We start from the raw sequence: 26,831 nt of genomic DNA, 5'->3' as shown, positions 1-26,831 counted from the left end.
TCTCTTCAACCATCCATGTTTAGTCTCATTCAGAATTACAGTTGATATCTACTTAACCTAGCTGAATTATTGACATAAAATCAGTACATTGTTAAGCCAACATGATCATTCACGATTATTAACTTTTGTTAGGGATGTGTAAGCCTTAAGCTAGTACAAACATTATAGTTTAGGTTAAATGCAGGCTACAACCAAATAGCGATTTTTAAAATGGACCTTTTCTGAATAGATCACACTTACAATAAAATAATGAAGACTCAATGACCTTTACTGAATATAAAGATGGATGAGAATAAAAGGGTCGTGTAACGTTAGGGCCACACCGGATGTGGTTGCACACACCAGGAACACACTGGCTGGCAGATCGCAAGCCCTCACCTCAGACAACTACTTTTGATTAGATTTAATTAAGTATTTTATTTCTTCTTATTAACCAGCGTGAATTTAAGTAGAGGAAGCGAGCCTTTGCTCTTAACCTGCTCGAATGAACACATTAAAACCTCACTGACATCTATATTTATTATGTTTTGAAGTATTTTTCAAATGTGGTTTCCGTCCAATTCGCGCGCGGCTCGTTCAGATAATAGACTAGACGGCGAGATCATCGCTGACGGTGAAGTTGTGAATTACGCGTGCTTGCCGAGAATTGCATGCACCTCGCGGGATGTTTTTAAAGGTCTAAACAGCTTATACAGCTTATATTTGAGACTGCTCTGAGTCAACACTGATCATTTCAGACATATCTCCTCTCCTGGTCAGCGATTATGGACTGAATAATGCCTGCACCCTTATTTCAGACTAGGAGAGTGCAATATGTTTGACATTCTAAGTTTTGAATGAGAACAGCCAAAAACGTAAGATGCCTAAGCTGTAAAGAGCTTCATAAAAACATCCGTTTGTTTTCATCGGAGGTGTGCGCGCTCCAGCGAGGTGCATGCATTTCTCTGCAAACACGCATTATTCGTCATATCACCTGGCCCTGACTGCGCTTCAACGCGCTAAGGCAACACCGGGCGCGGATTTGGACCTGTAGGGAACCGAAAGAGAAAGCACATCAAAAGTAGATAAACACACAGCAGTTATTGCATTGTAATCTGCTGCCGTTGTTACTAACCCATCAGATATACCAGCTTGTGATCTGCAAGCTGGTCCACTCCTATTTGCGCCTGGTGTGTCCAACCAAATAAACAAAGCTGTGCAACACTAACGCATCCGGTGTGACCCTAGTTAGCCTCAAAGAGTTTCAACTATCTAGGCTGATACGGACACCTAATTTATTGATTCTATTTGAGAAATATCAGATTCATTAAACAAAATTCTCCAATTCTCACCTCTCCATCCGAGATAGAAAGGTGCTCATACAGTAGGTGTATTAAAAGAAGTGCTTGATGAAAATGAACCTGTAAAAATTATCTAATGCTGCTTAGATTTTTATTAATTCCCTATGTTACTATAATTACATTTTTATATGGATATATATATATTTTTTTTTTTTAATGGAATAGCCTTTTAGATAATTTAAACAGATTATTTAAACTATGCTGTCCTAAGGCTTGTACTTTAATATTGTTATATATTATGCTTTTTTTTATGCATCGTCCTCTGAAAATATATATAATTGTTTTTAGAAACAACTAATGATCATTTACAAAGATGCTGTTTATGTTTTATTAACCGTCAGCATATGTATGTCTAACTGACTTTGTACACAACAATGTTTCAATAAAATTAAAAAAAATATATATATAGCCTTTCAGCTAACGTTAGCAATCAAGCAACAGGCTATAGTTGAACTTGTTGACGTTATCCTAAGTTTTAACTAAGTCTATCATTAGTTGCTTTCTATTTTACCACTACATAAATATACATAGCATGACAACATCAATGGACAATCTTATAAAACCCCTTTCAAACAAAGATATTAATCAATTAAAACAGCATCTGCCGCATGCTCAACTTACCAGGTCGGAAGATGCTAATCTTTTCTTTGCTTGTTCTAGCTGTAATGTTGACATTGACATCAATGGTCACCCCCGTGATCGCCCCCTGTTGGTAGCAGGTTGGTGGTCCTCCAGCAATGTAAACAGGCGTGATGGCTGAGCAGGCTTCTTCTTCCTCCTTGCTGTTACCATTTCCTGTTCGGCCGGGCTAAGCTAATGCTAACAACTTTACAGAAAGATGTGGATGCAGCAGGCTAACCTGTCAGAAATCTAAACAACACGTCACCCTTGCACTCAGATATATGTGTTTCTAATAAGATACTATCATTAAAAGTTACATAAAGTAACAGTTTATTAACACAACAGCGGAAAACACGTGAGCTGCTTGTTTAGCGATAGCAGCGTCGCTATGTTCCCTAGCAACCTGACGTCATTGAAACGTGTGGCAAGCGAGACCATAAAATATTCCTAATAACTATCAAACTAAAGATCAGACACATTCACTGACTGAAGATTATGCAAGTAAAAGGTATATTTCTCGCTAGAAATGTAATTAGAAACACGTTTAATGGTGAATCCGTCCTAAAATATAGCATTAATAGATATTAAAAATGGCGACGAAAACATTTCACTAAATGCTGGGAGAACATCTCGCCCCCTGTTGGTGCTATTCCTCCGTTCATTTAGACGGGCGGGGGGCCGCCTGTAACCTACACGCCCTGGTCAGGCAAGGCGTTGTGAGGGACACGCACAGGGAGGTGGACCGGCGTGTCTATGACACGCCTTGCCGTGATACTGGGTTGCTCTGTGAACGTGTATGTTAACAAATGGGGGCCCACAGTAGCTAGCAACATACCCATTTACAGAGCCTAGGCTGTGTATTAACATGAATTTCTTTTTTTAGTGCACACACAATACGGACAGATTTCACTGATTTTGACCACAGGCATTCTCCCGAATCGCTGACTCCACCTTTAATGCCACAAACAACACAGCAAGATTGTTTAAATTGGCCCCACTGGAGCGCCCTTTGCTCAGTTGGTAGGGTGTCCCCCCCATGGGCCTCGGCCAGCAACAGACCCGGGTTCGATTCCAGCCCGCGGTCGTTCTCTGCATGTCACTCCCCTCTCTGCCCCATTTCAACTCTGTCTCTACACTATCAATAAAGCATAAAAAAAAATGCCAAAAAAAATAAAAAATTGGCCCCACTGCTGTAACACAAGGTCTAACTACAGTATCTCTCCTCTCATGCTTTACATCTGTCTGCCTTGATCATTTGCCTCAGATGGGCTCAGCATGACGCCCGTAGCACGCTGCTAGTCATAGCTACCGTGTGTGTGTGTGTGTGTGTGTGTGTGTGTGTGTGTGTGTGTGTGTGTGTGTGTGTGTGTGTGTGTGTGTGGAGCAGGAGAACTCTCTCTGTAGTTACCGTCTCATTAGCAACACCGCAGCGGTTTTCTTTCTACCTGGACACAGTCGGATCGTTAACCAAATGATCAAATGTTGTGAGTCAGACTTCAAAAGAAAAAAAATTCAGTCATTTCAGAGGAATAAATTGTGGTGTAAAGTTTGTTTCAGGTGAAACTTTTAGGCCAAGATATATTTCTGAAAGAAGTACAGGTCCAGTTTTCTGAGGGCTATATAGGTTAAAGAGGTGGGTAGGTCATTTAAGTGATTAGGGCTTGATTTGTTGTTGCTCTTCATCGCGGCACTATCTGATGAAGACGTCTGTGTGTTCATGTGGTGGTGACGTAGGGACGAGGGAGGGGGACTGATAACTGCTGGTCACTGACGGGAAGTTAGCTAAAAGGATCAAATCACTCACTTCTCCTTTAAACACCGTAAAACCTAATTCACTTATAAGTTGAATTACTTTTTCTTTTTTTTTTTGTATAATTATTTTTATTTTGGTTTTTTTGTAACAATAAGCAAACAAACAAACAACACCAGACAATACATACAAACTAAAAAGAGAGAAAAAAAGAAGAAAAAGGACAAATGTGTATGTTGTTCATTATTTGTAAAATACTTTTTACATGAAGTTATGTATTATGTCAGCCGAGAGGAATAAGTAATTCATCGCATGATCTCACACACACACACACACACACACACACACACACACACACACACACACACACACACACACACACACACACACACACACACACACACACACACACACACACACACACACACACACACACACACACACGTAACATTTAAAGACACACACAAACACAAAAAGAAAAATCCATATAAGTTGAATTACTAATTGTGCTATTTAAAGGCCTACTTCACCGGTTTGAATATGAAGGTGTATTGAATTCTGAGATCCTATGTAGTATAAATGTGCGGAAAAAATTGAAATCGGTTCATCCTAGCCTGAGAAAAGGCAGAAAGAGTGTTTTTTTTAACCCTATACTTCTCTTTCTCGTGACATCACAGAAAGAGAAATATAGGGTTAAAAAAATACTTTCTTTGTAAATATTACTGTGATGTCTTTTACTGTGACATCACAGTAATATTTACAGAGTACGTTTTTTTTTAACCCTATATTTCTCTTTCTGTGATGTCACGAGAAAGAGAAATATAGGGTTAAAAAAAACACTCTTTCTGCCTTTTCTCAGGCTAGGATGAACCGATTTAATTTTTTTTTGCACATTTATACTACATAGGATCTCAGAATTTAATACACCTTCATATTCAAACCGGTGAAGTAGGCCTTTAAGCAACAAGTGGCAAAAGCTCACAACAACCGACTTTGAAGCTACAGTGTGTGTAATATTGGAGTATTTAGCAGCATCTACTGTACTGTAGTGTTGAGATTCTAGATTGCAACGCCCCCTTGCTAACCCTTCCCTTTGGAAGAATTTACAGAAGCTACGGTGGCCTTCAAGGACAAGAAGCTATAGTTACTAAAGATGGCATCATCCACCACTGCCTCAAGTCTTTCCACAATATCAAGTGATGAGGTGAAGATGTGTTGTGTGTACGGACTCTGTGGCTCTCTGTCTGTCTGTCGTCGTCATTAACGACCAGCTGCTTCAGGCAAAGTCAGTCGCCAAAGAAACAGGACAATTACACACATAATGAACACTGCAGAATGGAGAGATTAAAATTTAAACAGAGCCAGGTGGATTGATTGATGGATGAGAGAGAGAGAGAGACAGAGAGAGAGAGAGAGAGAGAGAAGGGGGAGAGAGAGAGAGGGAAAGGGAGGGAGGGACTAAGAGAGAGAGAGAATGACAGAGGGAGAGAGAGAGGGGGGAGAGGGAGGGAGTGACAAAGAGAGAGAGAGAATGACAGAGGGAGAGAGAGAGAGAGAAAGAGAGAAATAGAGAGACAGAGGGAGAGAGAGAAAAAGAGAGAGAGAGAGAGAGAGTTTGTGTGTGTTAATGGGCTGGTGGCTTAATTCAATTAGACGGAAATGCGAGAGGAAAAAGGTGGAGCTGCTGAATAAATAATCAGACTGAAGTGAGAATTAGTCCAACTCATTTGAATTCAATTTTGATTTCTCTTCATCAGTGGCTGGTTCCAGATCAGACAACAGTGACGATGATACACAGCTATTAAAACACGTTGGATAGACGGATGGATGGATGGATGGCTAGAAGGATAGAAGGATAGAAGGATAGATGGATGAATAGAAGGATAGATAGACAGACAGACAGACAGACAGAGATAGATAAGTAGATAGATACAAATATAGATGAGATAGAGAGAGATAGTTGTGTTCACACCTCATAACTGTCTGTCTGCCTGTCTGTCTGTCTGTCTGTCTCTCTCTCTGTACCCCGTATTCTCTCTGCACTATAACCCAGAGGTCTTGAGTTAAGCGTTGCTCTGATCTAAATGATGTTATTAATACTCAGCGCAGAGGAGAGGAGCCAGTAATGACCTTTATAATGAGAGGGTTGGACTCACCATGCTGCTAGCCTCCTGCTGGCAACCCTCTCTGTCTCCTGCTCTCATTTCTCCCCTTAACCCATTTACTCACTACACGCTTGTATGTTTTAACTATTTTCCCATGGTTTAAAGCTATAGTGTGTCACTTTTTTCATATAAATGAATGGCAGTTGCATTCAAGCCCTTGACGAATGAGTTGACACAAAGTTGATTAAGCCTATCAGCTCCTACAAAACTCTCTCTGTATTTCTCAGTATGGCAATGTGTACAAACTGGTGTCTCCCCCCCCCCCTCCCCCTCGCCCCCTGACACTGGTGCAGGAGCTCAAAAAGAGCCAAGAAATGTTTCAGTTGTTGATTCTACTGCTAAGAAAAAACCTGGACGTACAGCAGAAGGAATAAAATCCATGCGCGATCACCCGAAGACTTATCTCATTTAGATGTGCCGACAGTGTTGTTGTAATTACTCAGAATTCCTCCATGGGGGGGGCGACAGAAGTTACGCACGATAGCTTTAAGGCTCTGTTAAATTGAGAGATTAAGGACAAAGATGGTCGGTCCCACGGGGGAATAAAGAACAGCTCCTTTTTACCCTTCCAAACACCGTTTAATGGATGTTTTCAATAAAAAAAAAGTTTCTGGGGGAAATTACTTTTGTTTTTCTCCAACCTTCACCAGAGCAGCACAATGACAAGCATCAAAACCACACACACACACACACACACACACACACACACACACACACACACACACACACACACACACACACACACACACACACACACACACACACACAGTCTCTGTATCCTTTTGGACAAGCCTGTGCCCTTAGACGGTTACCATGGAAACAGACAGGAATCAAACCAGTAACTAAAGCGATCCAATGGTTATGGTTTTCCAGCTCAAATCTGTTTGGGGCGGCTGTGGCGTAGTGGGTAGGGGCGGTTGACCCTCAACTACAGGGTCGAAGGTTCGATGCCCCCGGCCGTCTCCCCGCCACATGTCGAAGTGTCCCTGAGCAAGACACTGAACCCTGAATTGCTCTTGATAGTTAGCCTGCTATCGGTATATGAGTTTGTGTGTGAATGGTAACATGGGAATGGGAACAGGTCTCCCTTGAAAAAGAATCTCCAGTGTCAATGCGACTTACCTGTATAAATAAAAAACTAAATTATTGTGTACACATTGCATGTATTTTCAAATCATTCATCATTAAAAATCTTACCCATATGATCCTGGTCCCCCACATACATGCCTTTCTCCCTACACTGCTCTGAGGCTGTATATAAACAAGTTAAAGGTTGAGCCTGACCATTTAGCCTCCACAGTACATTTGTTAAAGCTAATAACCACCTTTGTAATTGCGCATTACAAAGAGCTTTCTTAATACAAACACACTCTCACCCTCCTGAGAGTGTGTTTGTGTCCTGAGATGCCCTTATGTTGCAATAAGTGTGCAGTCAATTGCTCTGATTACGTTTGAAAAAAAAAACGGACATTGCTGCAAATTGCGTTTTGATGTTGTTGGCCAGCACACCAGCAGTGTATGGAAATTTGACCTCGCCCCCCTTGAACATAAAAATGTATGCCATCCAACACTACAAGCATTACATGGTGTAAAGCTTAATGAGATATTAATATATATATCTGAAATATAACTGTTATAAGGAACCAAAGAGTTATGAATATCCATATAATCCTGGGCAAATCTCCCATGATCTTTATGCCCCAAATTCTACCAATTAGATTTGTGTGGCTTTTAAAAAAAATGTTGACAAGTTAGATCACAAGAAGAAAGCAGCACTCAGCCCAACTTGGGTAAATTGAGAGAAATGTTACTTTGGAGCAATTTTGGTACAAACATTCCTGGATTTATTGGCCGACTTTGGCCACATCTGTGATTCCCAATTTTCTGTTTACAAGACATAAAATATTTAAAAGGCAGAAACTGAAATTCTGGTTTAATTTTTCATGTGCTCTAAAATGCAATAAAGTTACAACAGCGTACAACTGTACACACACACACACACACTAACACATACGAATAAATAAGCTGATGTTTTAAGCCTGGGGTAAACAGTTAAAATGCCTCTAGCTTCCTCTAGGCAAACAGGCGATCTGGGATATGTTACCATCCGCAGTCTGTTCTAGAGCTACAGGCTCCGGTTCATATTCTTGTATCTCAGAACGGATTAACAGCTTTAGAATGCAACTTGAGTTCCAGAGAAAAATCATAAATATATATATTCATACAGTACTGTACATCTCCTTTTTTCTTTGCAGTCTGGACCACACAGGGCAATATAAATGCTAAGCGTCCGCCTTTAAATATAGTCAGTTATCTAAGCTTCCTTTTTCATATTTTTTTTTACAATATGTTTATTGAATTTTCAGTTTCCTCCCACCTGCCGTAAATAATTTTTATTTAAGTTCAAGGGGAGATCGGATCCAAGCAAAGGCATAATTAAAAACGATATTAATTAAAATACATTCTTTGCATGGTTTTCTTTGATGGTCTCATTTGCTGTTACAGGTCATTTATGATCATCAGAGGACAAATTACTGTCACATAAAAATGTCAAATTCCTTAGCAGTCACTTTAAAGTACTCACACTTAAACATCAAAGTGCAATTTTAAGATGTGTAAAAACCCCTTTTGCTTTTAGCTTGTCAAAGACACTTTGCGACAGACCTGAGGGCTACAGTAATTATAATCTTCACTCCAAGTGGCTTAAAGTCATCAAACAGCTCCGTCCTCCACACTATACGCCTGAGATAACAGACAGGGAGCAATTTAGTGAACAAGCCTTTTCTTTTGAAACCAATTATTCAAGCACAGTGGATTAAGAAGATGACTGAATGCATAAAGAGCTGAAGTGGGGAGAGTGCATTTTGTAAGTCTTATGAATTCCAAGGCTTTTATTGTTGCATGGATTATTTCGGCCTAAAGGTTTGGCTACATAACTTATTGTTTTTAGGAAGATTGGTTCCATCCTCTTTTCAATAAAATCCTAGCTTGTACAACCCAGTACTGTAATAATTGTAAACAACTCACAAGTCAGAGTTTAGTTGTGTGCTGAATACCTATGTTTTCTATCAATATTTCTGTGCTTGAAAAATGTACAGCATTTAGATTGGGTTGTATTTGTTGATTGTATTTTACTTGTGTATTATTTTGTTTGGGTGATTTCTTGTATTGTACTAAATGTGTCCTTTTGTTAAAGGCCCTAGCAACCCAAATGCACTAAATCCCTCTAACTATGTTATTTGGGAAGTAATCTGAAAGCTAGTATGTTGACTGTTACAGAAATTCTGCACTTTGTAACTATAGGTTTTGAAAAGGACATTTTATATAAAAAGGCACTCACTCACTCACTCGCACGCGCGCGCACACACACACACACACACACACACACACTCACTCACTCACTCACACACTCTGTTTAACTATTATTGTGACCATGCAGCCCAGAGATACACAGATGTACTCGGTTTGGAAATGTAGATGTAATTATTCTTCTGGCAGTGAGGTATCGCTAACACACACACACACACACACACACACACACACACACACACACACACACACACACACACACACACACACACACACACACACACACACACACACACACACACACACACACACACACACACACACACACACACACACATTACAGTTCATGATTGATCTGCTCAACATCCAAACACATTTTAGTGATGGCTGGTTGAGATTTAGTGACCTGATGATTTGCATTTGCAATCAAACTCGCTTTGCTGATTCAGTGATTCAAATCATTTTGTGTGTGTTTACTTTCAAACGATTCTGCACCGCTGTTCACATGTGCAAATCAATATGCAAATCGTTGGGCTAGTAAATTCAAATTCAAATTTGTAGCTTTGACAAAACGGTGTCAGTTCAGGGGGATTAATGTCTCAGCAATAGATTTAGTTCATCCCAAATGTTCCTGTGGTGTTTTTTTTGTTTTTTTAGCGAGGATATTAGATGATACTTTAAGTCACAGTTTAGTCAGAAGAGCAGGACCAAACTTATTTTCTAGCTGATATTTAAAGGTTCAGTGTGTGGAATTATTAAATGGAATATAACATCTTAAGTATGCGTTAATTACGGTGAGAACCGGCCAAAATGTCTTCACTGTCCAAAAGTGTCCTCAGTCCTATGGTCTAAAACTCAAATTGGTTCTCACAAAAATAGCGCACACACACACACAGAAACAGACTTATAACCTGCCGAGTGGAGCGTCCCCTCCACACAATGACGGATTACCGCATGGGCAAAGTGGGCACATGTCCAGGGCCCTGGCCAATAGGGGGGCCCTTGATTTTTTTTTTTTATTAAAAAAATTTGACGGGGGTTTCCCCCCTGGGAATGGGTCGTAAAAAGTCGGGTTGTTTTATATTCGGGGTCTTATATTCGGCCGGGACAAGCGTGTGTGCGCTTGGAGAGAGAACGATGTGTCTAGAGAAAAAAAGGCACGGGAAATGGCCAAAGAGCTCCACATCCCCGCACTGAAATCAAAGCCTCGACTCATTATGATGCGAGTCAACGTGTCAGAGGCACGAATCGACAAAGCGATCGACCTACAGTGGCTTTTCTGCTGTGGCAGTTGTAGTGAGGAGAGTTTGCCAACTGTGCGTTCCCTTTACGCACCAGTAGGCCTACCAGTGTAACGAGCGAGGCGGTTGTTTCACTTTACAGTTAGTCGGCAGTGAGATTGGGGTATCCAGGCTCGGGACATGCAATCAGATCGCGGAGCATGTCCCCTCGACACCCGTTAACGTGCAGGAATCCCCTGTGATCATTTAGTTTTAAACCACAGAGTGTGTCTGTCTCACTGAACGACACCAACACAGCGTTTCACCGGGTGACGCGCTGCTTCGCTCAGACATTGAGTGTAGGCTCCGAGGGGGGCAAGGGTGGGCCAAAAAGCAGGCGCAGAGATCTTACAATGGCAAAAAAAAACTGCTCGCGCGCTAAGCGCGCGCTCGCATCGCCGGTGTCTCTGCCCCAATCTAACTGTCTAGTAGGCTCCGGCGCAAAGAGTCTCTTTCTCTTGCGCAGCACCAGAGAGACTTTATAGAATTGTATTTCGCTCTATCTCTCTCTTTCTCTCTCTAGGCCGTGCACTGCATTATAATGTGTGTGATTGTGGATTGCACGGTGGGCTAGTGCGTGTATTTGCGTGTTGGTAGGGGTCCATGACTGGTTTGTGTCCAGGGCCCGTGGTCATGTTAATCCGTCCTTGCCTCCACAGTCTCTGGTTTAGTTTCCAGTGGGAGCGTCTCACCTCTGAGTCTGTGAGATAAGAACATCCAGCAAAGCACCAGCAGCATGATGTCACTGAGGTGTTGATATCTCTCTCTGTCTCTCGCTGCTTTTATGACCTCATATGGTTGGTGCAGAGAACATATGGCAAGATGGCGGTCTTTTTTTATGTTATGTTTTGTTTCCTATAATGTTATTTATCATTTGGAGTTTGACTATGGACCTTTGTGTTCATATATTGGTCATTCAGAGGTGTTGATATCTCTCTCTGTCCGCTGCTGCTCTCTTATCTTTTTTAAATTTATTTTCAAATTTTTAATGATGTCCTTTTAATGCACATACCATATATACGCATGGCTGATATTCTTCTTTTTCTTTTTTTAAAGCATCCAATCTTTAATCTCTGTTTGAATTCAAACATTACAAACACATATTAGCAATGAGGCAATCTGCTCTTTACTATGACCTCATCTGGTTGGTGCAGAGAAAAATAAATAAAACAACTGAAAGGCTGGCAAGATGGCGTTCTTTTATGTTATGTTTTGTTTAACTATAATGTTATTATTATTCGGAGTAATACTATATAACTTTGTTTACATATACAGTATAGTGAATCCTAGACCTGTGTACTTGCTCTGTACACAACACAAATGGTTTCAATAAAGAAAAAAAAAAAAAAAAAAAACTCCTGGTGGAATGTTTGAGCCAACGCTTCCTGTCTGACGGATTCCTGATAGAATCCAACAGAGACCGGAACTCTTCCAAAGGTTTATCAGCAGCCGACAGCAGCACAGTGACACCACAAGATACAATGGAAAGGAATGGAGATTTACATAAACACACAACCACAGAACAGCTTCTCTTTCTTCCTCTCTCTGTCTCTCGTTCTGTCCCTCTATCTGTGTCTCTCGCTCTCTCTCTGTCTGTCTCGCTCTCTCTTTCTCTGTCTGTCTGTCTCTCCCTCTCTCCCTCATTATCTCTCTCTTTCTGTCTGTCTGTCTGTCTCTCTCTCTCCCTCGTTATCTCTCTCTCATTCTCTCTCCTCTCTGTCTGTCTGTTTCTCAGCATTATTCTCAGTTAAACCTGTTAAGGTGTTTTACATGGAGCAGATTAGTGATGGAACATGGAGAAAAACATTGTCCTTTGTCTCAAAAGCTGTTTGACACACACACTGACACACACACACACACACACACACACACACACACACACACACACACACACACACACACACACACACACACACACACACACACACTCACTCACTCACTCACTCACTCACTCACTCACTCACTCACTCACTCACTCACTCACTCACTCACTCACTCACTCACTCACTCACTCACTCACTCACTCACTCACTCACTCACTCACTCACTCACTCACTCACTCTCTCTCTCTCTCTGTTTATGTTGAAGCGAGTGAAAGTGAGGTAATGTATTTATATGTGACTATGTCAGATTTATAATGGTATTATGACGATGGTTGAACTTTGATTTGGTACTCACAACACCCACCCCTTGCACCAAGACTTGTAAACTTTCTTGCCTTCTCTTTCCCGTTTTGAATTTAAATTAATCTTACGCACTGTAGCTTTAACTTGCTGCCAGGGTCTTAAAAAAACAATAACAGAAGCAGAACCAAACAAGCGTTCAGCCTTGAAGCATCTGGTTCAGGAGAACGTGTGTTATTTTATTCACTGAACACATTTACTGGAGACAGTGTTGCAGTGGAAGTGTGGCGACAAATCCCCGAGCTGATTCTTGACACTTTATGCTAATGGCTTCTATTATTTGCCCTTGATGGAGACAGCTGCACCCGCGGGCATGTTGGAGGAAATGTTTGCTGCTACTCACACTCTCACACACACACACACACACACACACACACACACACACACACACACACACACACACGTTTGTATGGCTATACTTGTGAGGACATTCATTGACATGTGCCAGCAGTGTGGAGAAGCTGCTGTAGAGACAGAGCAGCACTTCCTCCTGCACTGCCCCAAATTAAAAAATGTCCGCAAAATATATTTGAACAAATTCGGCCAAAAACACCCACATATTATAAACTCCCCTGAAGAGCAATTTAGAATATTAATGGGAGAGCGTAAAGAGAGCTCCGTCCTCGCAGGACAGTTTATTTCGGCTTGCCACAATATGAGGGAATACTAGTCTACACCAGGTCTCACTGTTTCATTTTGTTTTATTCATGATAATCAATACCACCTAATGTGTAAATAAGTAATTATTCTCGACCATATCAATGTATATATTATCATAGCCATCTATGTATTGTTATGTGATGTTCTTTTAGTAATATTAGAGAGAGAGAGAGAGAGAGAGAGAGAGAGAGAGAGAGAGAGAGAGAGAGAGAGAGAGAGAGAGAGAGAGAGAGAGAGAGAGAGAGAGAGAGAGAGAGAGAGAGAGAGAGAGAGAGAGAGAGAGAGAGAGAGAGAGAGAGAGAGAGAGAGAGAGAGAGAGAGAGAGAGAGGGAGTGGGTGATAGAAATTGTTATATATACATATTGTTCTGACTGTTCTCTTTTGTTATTATCTGTATTATCTGTAATGCTTTGGCAATACTGTTTGCAACAATAGTCATGCCAATAAAGCTCATTGAATTGAATTGAATTGAAATTGACATAATGCATTCCCCTACCCCCTTACCCTCACCATCAAAACTAAATGCCTTACCCCATCCTTAACACTAACTCTAACATAAACCTAATTCATACCTGAACCTTAAAACCTAGTGTTAACCCTCAAACAGCCCTTTTAAAGCCTCTCCCAAAGGGAGAACCGGCCAAAATGTCCTCATTTTCCAAAAATGTCCTCAGTCCTATGGTCAAAAACTCAAATTGGTTCTCAGAGAGGAAGACACACACGGCGCACGCACACACACACGCTATGTTCGTATTGATTCGATAGTGTGACTTTCAGTACTGATCTGTGTCACCACTTTAGCCAGCAGACGTTTATAAAAATTGTTGCCCGAACATTAACTCAGTTTGTGAGGATTGGAGCAGCTGTTGAATTGTAACTGGAAATGTATCTGAGTTATTCATGTCAAGTTCATATCAGATCAGAAGATTGGACCTGAAACATGTCACACACTGTTACACACACACACACACATGCACGCACAGACACACACACACACACACACACGCACACACAAAATCTCACATCATTGTTGCATAGTGCAGTTTTAAGAGAACCGAAAATATTCAACCAAATTTTGCTTGGCTCCAGTCAGCAATTTCAACCCAAGTGAATTCTGTAGTTTGAATGTTTGGCCTATGGAGGGATGGTCTGTTCACTTCTCGATCATCAAGCTACAGCAAGAGAGATGTCACAGTGTCCCGGTGGATCAGCATATTGGTCTCTCTGGATACATCTCATTCACTTTGTTACTTTCGCCATTTTTTATTGTCAGTCATCAAAACCAAAATGTCAAGAGAAAACTAAGGTCCGTCGCTCCGAGTGGTGACTGAGGGACTTCAAACATTTAGTCAGGAAAAACATTTGTTTCTCGTTTTGGGAAAGATAGCATAATTAATCCTTTTGTCTCCATGTAGACTGTCTTCATTCTGCCAATCACAGAAAGGTTTCTCTAGCTTCCTGGAGCTGCTGTCTGTCACTCAGGTCTTAATAGAGATCTCTCTCACAGCCTGCGGTCACCAATAAAGCTTAAAGCCATGCAGAGACAAAAACCTTCCCTCCCTGTGTTCAGAATCACATACTTTTTCTTTTCACTATACTGCATTCTCCAGAATTGGTGACTGCACCTTTAAGAGGACGCAGAGATGTTTAATGAAACTGAATCAAACTAAACGTTTAGAGGTGAGTCAGCAAATGTGCTCTGTTGATGTAATCATGTTAACACCACAGCAATCCATACAAGCTCTTTTTAGTGCCTCTTGTATTTCAGCCATTTTCTTATTCAGTATTAGTCTCCATGTCATTGAGTCTGTGATCGTTGCAGACGTGTTGTGAGCTCCCTCCCTCACAGAATTAAAAGCCCTTTTCAAAGAGCGTTAAATACAGCAAAGCCACTCAGTGTGAAGTGGGTAGCGGTGCATGTAAATACTTCCCACTCTGGTTTGCGTTCACCGGAGCCTCTTAGTAAAGTGAAGTGCGTGTCGACACACTCTATCCACCTGGCTGGGTCTGGGGGGTGAAGAGCAGAGGCGGCCGCGGCGACGTAAATGACTGTCGGGAACATAATCAACATGCAAAGCTGCAAGCAGGAGTCAAAGAAGAACCCGGGAAGGTCTCTGAGTGAGTGTGTGTGTGTGTGTGTGTGTGTGTGTGTGTGTGTGTGTGTGTGTGTGTGTGTGTGTGTGTGTGTGTGTGTGTGTGTGTGTGTGTGTGTGTGTGTGTGTGTGTGTGTGTGTGTGTGTGTGTGTGTGTGTGTGTGAGTGAGAGATTGTTTGTTTGTGTGTGTGTGTGTGTGTTCAAATGACTGAGGAGAATGTAATTACTATGCATAGCTGGTAGCAGGAGTCACAGAAGAAGTGCTATGTGGATTTACATGTGTGTGGATTGGAAGGTGGTTGCACACACTCATTTAGAGACATTCAACTTCAATGTGTGTGTGTGTGTGTGTGTGTGTGTGTGTGTGTGTGTGTGTGTGTGTGTGTGTGTGTGGAGGCAAAGGCGACTTCTCAAAGGTGAAGATTTGCATTTTTTTTAAGTCATTGTAAATATATATCTTAGCTTGTTTTGTCTATTTCCATTCAGCTTTAAATAAAAAAATAAGTAACCAGACATTATCTTGGTCTTATCCGGGCTGAAGGTGAAGTGAAGGTGAACGGATGCTGGTTCCTCTGGGATGCGGCTAATGATCGTAACCCGCTGACGGAGCCTCAAAGTTCTGATGTTAACTTTTCAATGTTAAGGTCAACCGGCTGCAAAAAAAAAAAACTCCCACATCTAAGCCTAAAGTCAGGTTTTTCAAGACATAGGGCCAGTTTCACAGACATGGATTAAGCCTAGTCCTGGACTAAATGGAATTTTGAATGGAGATTGTCCATTGAAAGTACAATTTAGTCCAGAACTAGGTTTAATCCATGTCTGCGAAACCGGCCCTATATTTTCATTAACTGGAACAGGAACCTTAAAAAAAAAAATCATCTTTTCACCAGTTGCCTTTGGAATTATTCATGTAATTATAAATTGAATATATTTGTGTTCCGGACAAACAATGTCACCTTGGTCTTTAGAAAACGGAGAATCACATTTATGTTTATATATATATATATATTTTTTAAAATTCTTCATAACATTTTAATTGCTTAAGATAAAGTCTTCTATAATGAAAATAACTTGCACTGGCAGCCCTCCTAACCTCATTTTATTAAGCACGGACATCCGCAAACTCCCCATTTCAACTCTGTACTGTCAAATAAAGCTTGAAAATGCCAAAAAATTAATCTTTAAAAAAAGAGAAAAGTGTCCTTCAATATTCCATCTAAACTCTGAAACCTTTACTGGATTAAATTCACCCAAACTGTGACTTTACGCAGGTTAAAGTCATTCAAAAATATGTGTTGAATCTGTTTTAACTGATTGGCTATTAGAGGAACAGTATAGTCTTCCTTACCTAGCCTCTCTACCTCTGTAAGTGGAGCAACTGAAAGTAGGACAGTCCCAAAACAGGGGCATGCAAGCTAAGCGACAAACATTCTCTGGATAATTTACGGTGCAATGTTGCGAGACCTTGTATGCCACGAGAGAGAACTGTGGTTTGTCTTTTTTTAAATTCTAAAATAAATGTACACAAAATAACCTAAGTTTGTGGGAACATATACTAAATACAAAATTCAAATTGGTATTCTGTGAGCACTGTTTAACCTTAAAACTGTAAGTGACATGTTATGGGTCAGTGTCTCAGTTTCAGCACCTTGGACAGCAACATTTTGTGACGAAATTTTTGAAGCTCCTACACAGACTGCAGGCTGATCTATTCGTTTTCAACCTTTAAATCACGACTGACAATAGAATTATGCATACAGTGTATATTGGAAGTTTTGCCTTTTCAACAGCAGTATGTTAGTTAAAATACATTTCTTAGGATAAACATTTAAATTGTATGCATTTTTGTAAATGTTTGCTCTTTTAAATATATTTTTTGTGATTTTCAAGCTTTATTGGACAGCACAGAGTTGAAATGGGGCGACAGAGAGAGGGGGGTGGGGGGGTGACCTGCAGTGAAGGTCCACGGGTCAGATTTGAACCCCTGACCACTGCAACGAAGGCCGGCGTCAATATTACGTCTATCTATTACGCCACCGGAGCGCCCGATATTTGCTCTTTTATAAGAAGCACCACAGCCCAATGTAACCTTACACATAATACCAACAACAGCAACGATAAAGATTATATTCAAGTAATACAAGCTTTGTTATGGGAATCAGTATCGGTCTGGGCAGAGGGAGCTGAAAGACAAAGTGGATCAATGCATCTCGTTTTATGTTTAGTCTTTGTTGCCTATATCGCTCCACTGAGATTTTCCCGGATACCGTTTTTCAAAAAAAACAACAGAAAATAAACCATGGCAACTGTGTCTCTCTCCGGTTGCCTCAAATGATTGAATTATGAACAGACATTTTCAAAACCTGGAACAGAAAACAAAACGCATATGGACATCAATATCACTCACAATCGTTACAAATCGTTTTGCTATAGCTAGCTGCGAGGCTGTGAGACGACGTACAGCCTAAAAAAGGTGATAATCTCTGCTGTTTTTTACTAAGTTGCAGCTAACAACAAAACCATTCCTCAGTTGGTTTCAGTTTCTGAGGAAAAACATGGTATCAAAATGTTGATCTAAAGCACATGAAAAGCTTACTGTGGGTTTTGAACTATTGGTATCTCTGTAGCAGCCGGCACATCGCGTGGTATCAGTAGCATCAACGTTTGGATCTGTCTGATCTCTCCATGTTATTTGACACCTGAGGAGTTGGTTTGGGAGGTGTGACTATACTGTGGATCAGCCGGGGGAGTTTTCTAGAAGATAACTTCACCTAAGGGCTATTTTTCCTTTACAGAGGTTTTAGTGAGACACTGAATGTGAATAGGGTAAATTCTTTAACTTAAAGATATCATGACACTTTGCAGGTTACTAAAGTCCAAAGTTTTATAGGACAGATTTTGGATACAGCCTTTTTTTGATTCTATATATAAAAAAACACAATATACACAGGTTTTAAAAAAGCATGTATCATATTTTTAAGAAGATTATGGGCCAGTTTCAGAGACATGGATTAAAGCTGGGGTATATGATTTCTGATTGGTCAAAGTTAACATGAGCTGACACTTTGACCAATCAGAGCGAGGCTCCGATTCTCTGTTCTTATTGGCTGTTGGGACTGTCCATTCACTTTGGCACGACTTTGTTGGTGTAGAGCGTGTAAGGGAGGGACCATAGGGGAGGGACCAAAGAGAACAAGTGGAGCAGTTGAGGTATTTGGATTCGAATCTCTATCCCAACTGCCATTTTCTCCCCAAATCCTCCACCCCAGCTTTAAGCCTAGTCCTGGACTAAATGGATTTTTTAATTGGAGATTGTCCATTGAAAGTACAATTTATTCCAGAACTAGGCTTAATCCATGTCTGGGAAACAGGCCCTATGTGTCATAAATACTAGGCTTCCTGTGATTGGTGCGGATTGGGTTCACACCAGCGATGATCAGCTCCAGAGTTTACTTGCTAGCTTTCCCGAGACCACTTCTTTCAAGCAGACCAAGATTCTCGAATTGCGTTCAAACCAACCCAAACGGTAAAAAAATCTAAATTCTGTCTTGGTGTTCTGATCAATGTATGAATGTAAATGTATTCACAAGTATAACACAACATAAAATAATCTCTCCTTTGGGGGAGTGTCTCTTATTAGAGTTCTTTATTCCAGTTCAATAAAGCAAATATTTACTCTCCAAAAAGTTACATTCACAATCTTCCATATTTACCTGACACATACTCAGGTCCAGTTCATATATAACTTTTGACTCCTCACATCGGCACGTTACAGTGATCACTAAATAGTGATTTCTCCCTCGCAACATATTGTTAACACTCCAGGCATACGTATTTATATTTACTATTTATACAATATATCGTCATTAAATTCATCCATCCATCCATCCATCCACCCCCTCCCATACACATGCACACACATAAACACTGTACAGTTTTATCAATGGAGTCGTGTTCAAAGGTCGTTTGCCTGAACATTAAGTTTCCAAGGAAAGACACAGCTGAGTACCGTTGTTGGTTTTACTTTCAAGTTATCGCTGCGAGATGATTTTATGAAGGTATATGTGGTGCATAAGTCTTTAGCACATGTAACTGCAGATTTCGAATGCGTAAACTGAAGTCACAAATGTGTAACAGTAGATTTGAAGTCGTAAATATTTGTTTTGCATGTGTACTCCAAAGTCACAAATGTGTAACAGTAAATTTGAAGTCGTAAATATTTTTTCTACCATTGTGGACACAAAATAGGGGCTACGAGTTCACAAATCGTTGTTACGGGTGCACAAATCCTATCCTGTGCATCGCAACTTCAAAGAGTCATGCGCTTGACACTTTTGCTACAAACATTGCAGCACAGTTGGTGCAAAACACATTTGCACACCCGTGTTTCATAATGTGAGAACATGCCCCCAATTTGTGCATTCGTAAACCCAAATGTGAACTAACGCATCAGAAGTTGCACATCTGTGAAAAATGTCCTCTCAAATAAAATGATATCGAGCACAGCATTTTAATGAGCGAGCACAAATCGATGATACAACTGCTCAAATCTGTTCCTACAAGTCTCAGCTGAGGGTTTTCTCTGCTCGAATCTGCTCCTGCAAGTCTCGGCTGTGGGTTTTTTTGCAGGTAGATTTGCACCACGCCCAGGTGGTAAATGTGGTGCAAAAGTGTTTCGTATGCGTAGAACAGATTTGTATCCGTAGAAGGTGGGCGGGACAACATTGTCGTATCATCCAATGAAAGCGCCGGTTGGGACACGTGACGTCAGCATGTGAACAGACTGAGGGAAAGCCTGTTTCCGTCGTCTCCCTCATATGTCCATGGCTGGTCCATGGTCGTCTCTTTTCACCAGAAAATGTAGGAAATGTAATAATAAGGGAATTGAATAAGAGGGAACTACAGCGGAGCCTTATGCCAGTAGTGAAAGTCATAAACAAGTTTACTTTAGCAGATATAAGGGCCAGCGTCGACGTCAGTTAATGTCTGCTGTGTGATTGGCACTGGTGTAACTGTTTAAACCTGCTGTTTTTCTCTTTAAAACCTTTACATTTTAATAACAGTAGTCTTATTAAATAGAGAATGAATTTCCATATATATATTTTTTTAACCTTTATTTATACAGGTATATCCCATTGAGTCCGAAGACTCTTTTGCAAGGGAGACCTGTTCCCATTTACACGTTACCATTCACACACATTCATACACCGATAGCAGGCTAACTATCGACAATAGTTTATTGTCCCGCAGCCGCTGTCAAGGCTCCTGGCTGTTAAAACTATCTATGGTTAAAACACACCACACGCAGGGGGTGAGGAGGACGTTGCAGGCATTGAGGACCAAAGTAAATAAAGTAGGCCTACATATCTTGCTGCAGAGTATTCAGTATCTAAATCCAGAAATATGCTTATAAATCATACACATTGGGCCGGTTTCACAGACATGGATTAAGCCTAGTTCTGGACTAAATTGTACTTTCAATGGACAATCTCCATTCAAAACTCCATTTAGTCCAGGGCTAGGCTTAATCCATGTCTGTGAAACCGGCCCTTAGTCTTCTAAATGTAGTAAGCTTAATTAATTTAAACTTGTGAATAGTGAAGTGAATAAGTAACCTACTCTACAAGGCAATAGAAAAGTATAGAGGACACATTAAAACTGAATTGGAATAATTGTTCCTCTATCTCACATTTTCCATGTGAAATTATCACTACTTGTATCACAAACTGATAATTAGATGATCAGGTTTAACTGTGTGCTTATCCCCAGACAGTTCTGCTATACACCTTACCTCATGTGACGTGTCCAGAAGAACAGGGTACAAAGCTTCATATAACCTCATTTCAGTGATTACTTTAATTAATCACAATCACAAAGTGTCACACCATAACATTTTATGCAGTTTAGAACATGTTAATTCAGATCACGTGCTGCATTAATAAGTAGGTCTGCATGCTGCTAAAGCAAGACTAATAAATGCCCTATATCAATTATATTTATGATTTGCAGTTGTCACATCAAAGCACAATCAGTACAAATGTATAGTAAAAGCTTACCCCACAAACAAATCACAAGATTTGGACTTTTTAAAATATTTGTGGATTTACTAAACATATACATACGGTCAAAATGAAAAATACAAATCAACCAGTTTAAAACTAGAATGCACTCACAATTGCATACCTCCAAGTAAAGTTATGTATGGCGTTATTTTATTAAGAGAAAATGAACAAAATACCCAAAATGCTCTGGCATGTGCCGGAACAAGACTTTATAAAACAAAACATAAAACTAGTAACTTAGTCCTTGGTCTGTAGCCCAACTGTTTACCATATTTAATCAAAATCTCCCCTACCTTTTTAATATGTCAAACAAATAAACATGACTGAGTATGTCACCTCATTTACTGCAATCAATATGATTATGAATTGAGTATGATCTGACTTTGTCTAGATTTATAATAATCACAATCTAAAAATTGAAAACAAATTGTGTGTAGAGTGTAGAGTCAGACTGATGTGCTGTGACTGCCAGGTGAGTTCCACGCTGCTCCGTCTTCGGAGATCTTCTCAAGGCAGCAGGAGCAGTGAAGTCTTCAGTTATCTGGAGTGTCCTTCCCTCAGCAATGCATACACTGGGGACGGAAACAATTGTTAGATCCCATTAGTGATGTTATAGTAAACACATGACGGATAATAGTTAGGACTGACTGTAGCTGCTCACTGTACAATGGCTTCTCCCTGACAGGATGGAAATCCCAGACACTTGTGCAGGCCTTGTGCAGGACAGCCTAGATGAGTCTGTGGAAAAGCAGATTGTGCCATTCAGATGTTAAGATAATGTTAAGATTTATAAAATAAATAAAATACATGTAGGTTCGAGTTGATGAAGAACACAAAGCTAAAAACTAATCAATATAGTTTATTATAACAGCCCTGCAATTCATTCTCTTCGTGGGGGGTATCTTGTCATTAGTGACTTTTAAAATTAGTTGTAAATGTTTTTTTTCTGGCTGGAAAAACAGATATAAGATATGATTTAAACACGACGGAGCTGCACAATTAAAAAAAAAATCCTTTGCATAATGGGACGCTTGTCTACCTGTTTTTATTCAGAAACAGCAACATGATGTTGAGACGGGCTGAGCAGAATAGTATACTGCTCGCATGTGTTTATTTGGATCTTCATAGCCACTATTAAGACAGAAAACGCTCTATATGAGGTCGACACATGCTAACATTACATCCTGATGTAAAACTAGTAGGCTATGTATGAAGGTGCCGATGTCCCAGAAAAGCAGACACGCTGATTATTATTATAGCAACGAGACTCCAGTATTCAGCTGACTCATATTTCCCTGGCTAGCGCCGGGATTATTTTTAACTGATTAACGGAAGGATTCATTGGTCAGCCTTCTTATTTTACGTTAACAGTTAATTATTAACATCCTTAGAAGTGACCAAATGCCTTAAAAAACGGTACATCCTTTAAAAGAATATGCTAACGAACATTAGCTGTTATACCCATTATGACTTGTTAGCTAGTGGTTAGCTATGCTGCCTGCAATACATTATAACCACACGTTGCTTCTCATCATTGAACGTATTATACCGACCAACTTTGAAGTTTAAAAACATAAGAAAACCAGACTTACAGTTCATAGTTTCCGTGGTATGAATCTCTGATGGCTCCGTGTCCTGTAGGCTCTAGCTAAACCCTAGGTCTGTGTTCGTGACCGTCAGTCCAGACACTGCTGTGGCTCCGGACAGAGATTGTGAAGCAGCTCAACTGTTTATTAAACCACCGCAGGTCCTGGTGTTTAATGGGTATCCCCTCCTCAACTTCACCGTGTCACATAATAAGCCTCCTGTCCTGTCTAAAATGATCGGGAAACCACCTCAAAGCTAGCTAACGCGGCTTATTTACTGTTACAGACACCTTGGACTACTTTTCCTCAAAGGCTGGAGTAGAGTACATATAATATAATTCTCCATTACTTAAAAAATGCTATGTAAAACTACAGAAAAAGAGTTCAATTCACTACTACCTACTACTTCGCATTAGTTTGATAGTTGTTGTTGCTCATTTAGTCATTTCCTACAATTTCTGGTGAAAAGGGACGAAGGAAAAAGGCTTTTCCTCCGTTTGTTCAGATGCTGACGTCACGTGTCCCAACCGGCGCTTTCATTGGATGATACGACAATGTTGTCCCGCCCACCTTCTACGGATACAAATCTGTTCTACGCATACGAAACACTTTTGCACCACATTTACCACCTGGGCGTGGTGCAAATCTACCTGCAAAAAAACCCACAGCCGAGACTTGCAGGAGCAGATTCGAGCAGAGAAAACCCTCAGCTGAGACTTGTAGGAACAGATTTGAGCAGTTGTATCATCGATTTGTGCTCGCTCATTAAAATGCTGTGCTCGATATCATTTTATTTGAGAGGACATTTTTCACAGATGTGCAACTTCTGATGCGTTAGTTCACATTTGGGTTTACGAATGCACAAATTGGGGGCATGTTCTCACATTATGAAACACGGGTGTGCAAATGTGTTTTGCACCAACTGTGCTGCAATGTTTGTAGCAAAAGTGTCAAGCGCATGACTCTTTGAAGTTGCGATGCACAGGATAGGATTTGTGCACCCGTAACAACGATTTGTGAACTCGTAGCCCCTATTTTGTGTCCACAATGGTAGAAAAAATATTTACGACTTCAAATTTACTGTTACACATTTGTGACTTTGGAGTACACATGCAAAACAAATATTTACGACTTCAAATCTACTGTTACACATTTGTGACTTCAGTTTACGCATTCGAAATCTGCAGTTACATGTGCTAAAGACTTATGCACCACATATACCTTCATATGATTTGTTCTTAAAGCCAAATGGAGAAGGTGGTGTGCAGATTTACTGTATATTTATATATTACAGAGAGAAAACCTAGTATGTGTTCAGAGGACCATGGTCCACAGTAGAAAAATGAAAAAGGTTGAGCTAAAAACTAACATTTTCATTCAAATTAGATTTCTAGGTCTTCACTAGATTTTTGAGGGAGACTTAAACTCTTAAGTTTTAAGGGAAACTGCCAACATTTGAGACAACTAATCACCTTTTGTTGAGATGACATATCATTCGTTTGTAATGTTACTTCAAGTTTTGAGTTCTTCATACGAAGAATTCCAAAAAGTAGAAGTTTTTCAGACAGCTTTAAAACTGTTTGACAGTCAACATTTTGACCAACTTGGTTTTGTTTAATATCTGTGCAACAGAGAATTAGTCAGCACAACCGTTATCGTGTGAAGTGTGTAGAGCTCAAAGTTTTAAGTTTGTATACATAGGAAAAACCTTTTCATTACATATGAATAGTAAGTTATCTCAACAAAAGATCAATAGTTGGCTCAGATTTAGGCAGTTTTGGTTGAAAAGTTTTGGTTTTAATCTAACAACTCAAAAATCTAGTGAAGACAGTTGCCTTGAAAAGTTGAGTTTTCCCAACTTAACATTTTGAGTCTATTATTTCAGGGAGGAAAAAAAAAGCAGAACCAGTTGGAAAGAGGTAGAAGGGAACAACACTTCCAGAATGAAGAAAGAACAGAGCGAAAATGGCAGAAAATGTTCTTTAACTTATAATTCTTAAGTAAAACACCCTCCATTTCATCCCTTCTTCTCCCCTGTCTCACTCAATGTCTTGTCTTAGTGTCTAAACATCTAAAGCCATGTGAAAGCACAGCAGTGTTTTTGCATTTCTTCTGCAAGATGCCCAGTGTGGTCTATAGAGTTCATAAGATTAACAGTACAGTAAATACAATGGTGACACATCCAACCACCTCCATCCAACCTTTACAATACTGACGCCTTCTCTAGCCTCCTTTGGTCTCAGTCAGTGTGTGCGGGGAGTTGAGAGGCTTTTTTCTCAGCCTGTGTATTTTCGTTTTAAGGATTCCAGTGTAGGACCATTTCCGTTTCGACGTCACCTTCTGCAGTTAAAGTGGCACAGACACAGACACAAGGAGCTTCTGAAAAGTGCAAAGAGTCTAAAACTTTTTTTGTATTTTTTGGTCGCTAGTTTTGTTAAATTTTTTAAGTTTTGGTTCATGAGATGTTTGCGTTGCTTTTTGGTCCGGTAGGTGCAATAAAAAAAAAAAATGGAGAATCCAGTGACTGTCGCAGGTTGTTTTTGAGATGAAGAGAAGCTCCTATTCCCCTCCCCAAAAAATGGACCCCCAAGCCAAGCCAGACTGGGTGCTTTTATTTTGGCAGGGGCCTTGCTGGGTGAGGTGACTTGAGTTAGGAGCTTTAATTTTGAAAAAAAAAATTGTAGCGTATCTCATAGTATTTCATCTCTTCAGCTGTTTTTTCTTTCTTTCTTCTTTTTCTACCTGCCGAAAATGTTCTCGTACTCCAGCAGAATGAGCTCCACGATCTGGTTCTGGTAGACCATGTGCACCGCCATGTTCCAGGTCTCCGTCTCGGGCCGCAGCAGCGTCGGCCCGAACACGATGGCTACGCTCTGGGTCGTCATACGGTTCTCCTCACTGTAGTCGATCACCCTGGAGAGGAACGAGAGAGAGTTCATTTCATTTATTGAATTTTTTTTAATTTTATTTATTCTCAAAAGATCAATTGAGGGGTGTAGTGACCCTCATTTACAATGATGTCGAGTAACATAACAATACACACACAAACACAATGCAACTATACAACAAGCTGAGAAAGAGACAAAAACTATTAAAACATTCAGATCAAATGGGTGAAGCAGAATATAGCCTAATCAAAACAGTTACAGGTGGAGTGGGGCTGATTCAAAATAATATGTTTAAATTGGTTAACAGATATAATGGTATTTATCTTAATTTGATGCTGTAAAAGGGACAATGCACAAAAAAATCCATATGAGTCTATCATTGTAAATATGCCAGCTTTAGCCATAAAGGCTAATTTTTTTTAAGTTGGATACAGTTGATTTATTTTAACTTATCTTCAACAATCATCATATTGTTATATTAAATAAAAAATGATAGTAAACAAGATAGGACACTAACATAGATAAATCAATCGGATACATTCAAAAAACAGGAAAAAGATTCATTCTTATAGGAGCAGGCAAGACCAGTGCTTGTATGGTCTTGCCCCTACTTTGATTTCAAAATCAAAATTCTCAACTTTTAACCACTGCTATGGGGGAGAAAAACAGATCAATAAACAGTGTTTCTTTCTTACTTCCTGAGGTGTTTGAAGAGCGCCTGCATGGTGTCGTGGTTGGGCTTGGGCAGCTGCCACACCAACTCTTTGATGGACTGAACTCGATGCTTGTAGTCCGAATTCTCTGCACAACAGAAGAAAAAAAACATGTATCGAAGGTCTGGGCTAAGAATCTATTCATCTAAAAACTACAGCATCTTATACTTTCAGACCTTT

The 26,831-nt window shown here is 40.1% G+C and overlaps 1 protein-coding gene and 1 long non-coding RNA gene across 4 annotated transcripts in view; both read right to left on the bottom strand.

Moving 5' to 3' along the window:
• Positions 1 to 21,235: 21,235 nt before the first annotated feature.
• LOC307255601 lies at positions 21,236 to 23,641 on the bottom strand. The gene is made up of 2 exons (XR_013845028.1): positions 22,126 to 23,641; positions 21,236 to 22,036 (listed from the first exon to the last, which is right to left on the bottom strand). It is a non-coding gene; the product is annotated as an uncharacterized lncRNA (long non-coding RNA).
• Positions 23,642 to 23,727: 86 nt separating this feature from the next.
• LOC307255600 (rho GTPase-activating protein 12-like) overlaps positions 23,728 to 26,831 on the bottom strand; it is a 58,222-nt gene continuing 55,118 nt past the window's right edge. For 2 of the 3 annotated variants that reach the window (XM_080034317.1, XM_080034318.1), the window contains 2 exons: positions 26,634 to 26,739; positions 23,728 to 25,963 (listed from right to left, as the gene is read on the bottom strand). In XM_080034317.1, the coding sequence (XP_079890443.1) occupies positions 25,789 to 25,963; positions 26,634 to 26,739 (281 nt within the window). In that variant the 3' untranslated portion in view covers positions 23,728 to 25,788. The remainder of the gene's footprint in view (positions 25,964 to 26,633; positions 26,740 to 26,831) is intronic. The other variant, XM_080034319.1, reaches the window with a different exon arrangement.

This window comes from Ammodytes marinus, assembly GCF_949987685.1.
Source record: "Ammodytes marinus genome assembly, chromosome: 9".
Taxonomy (NCBI): Eukaryota; Metazoa; Chordata; class Actinopteri; order Uranoscopiformes; family Ammodytidae; genus Ammodytes; species Ammodytes marinus.
This window is presented reverse-complemented; position numbering and strand designations above follow the sequence as displayed.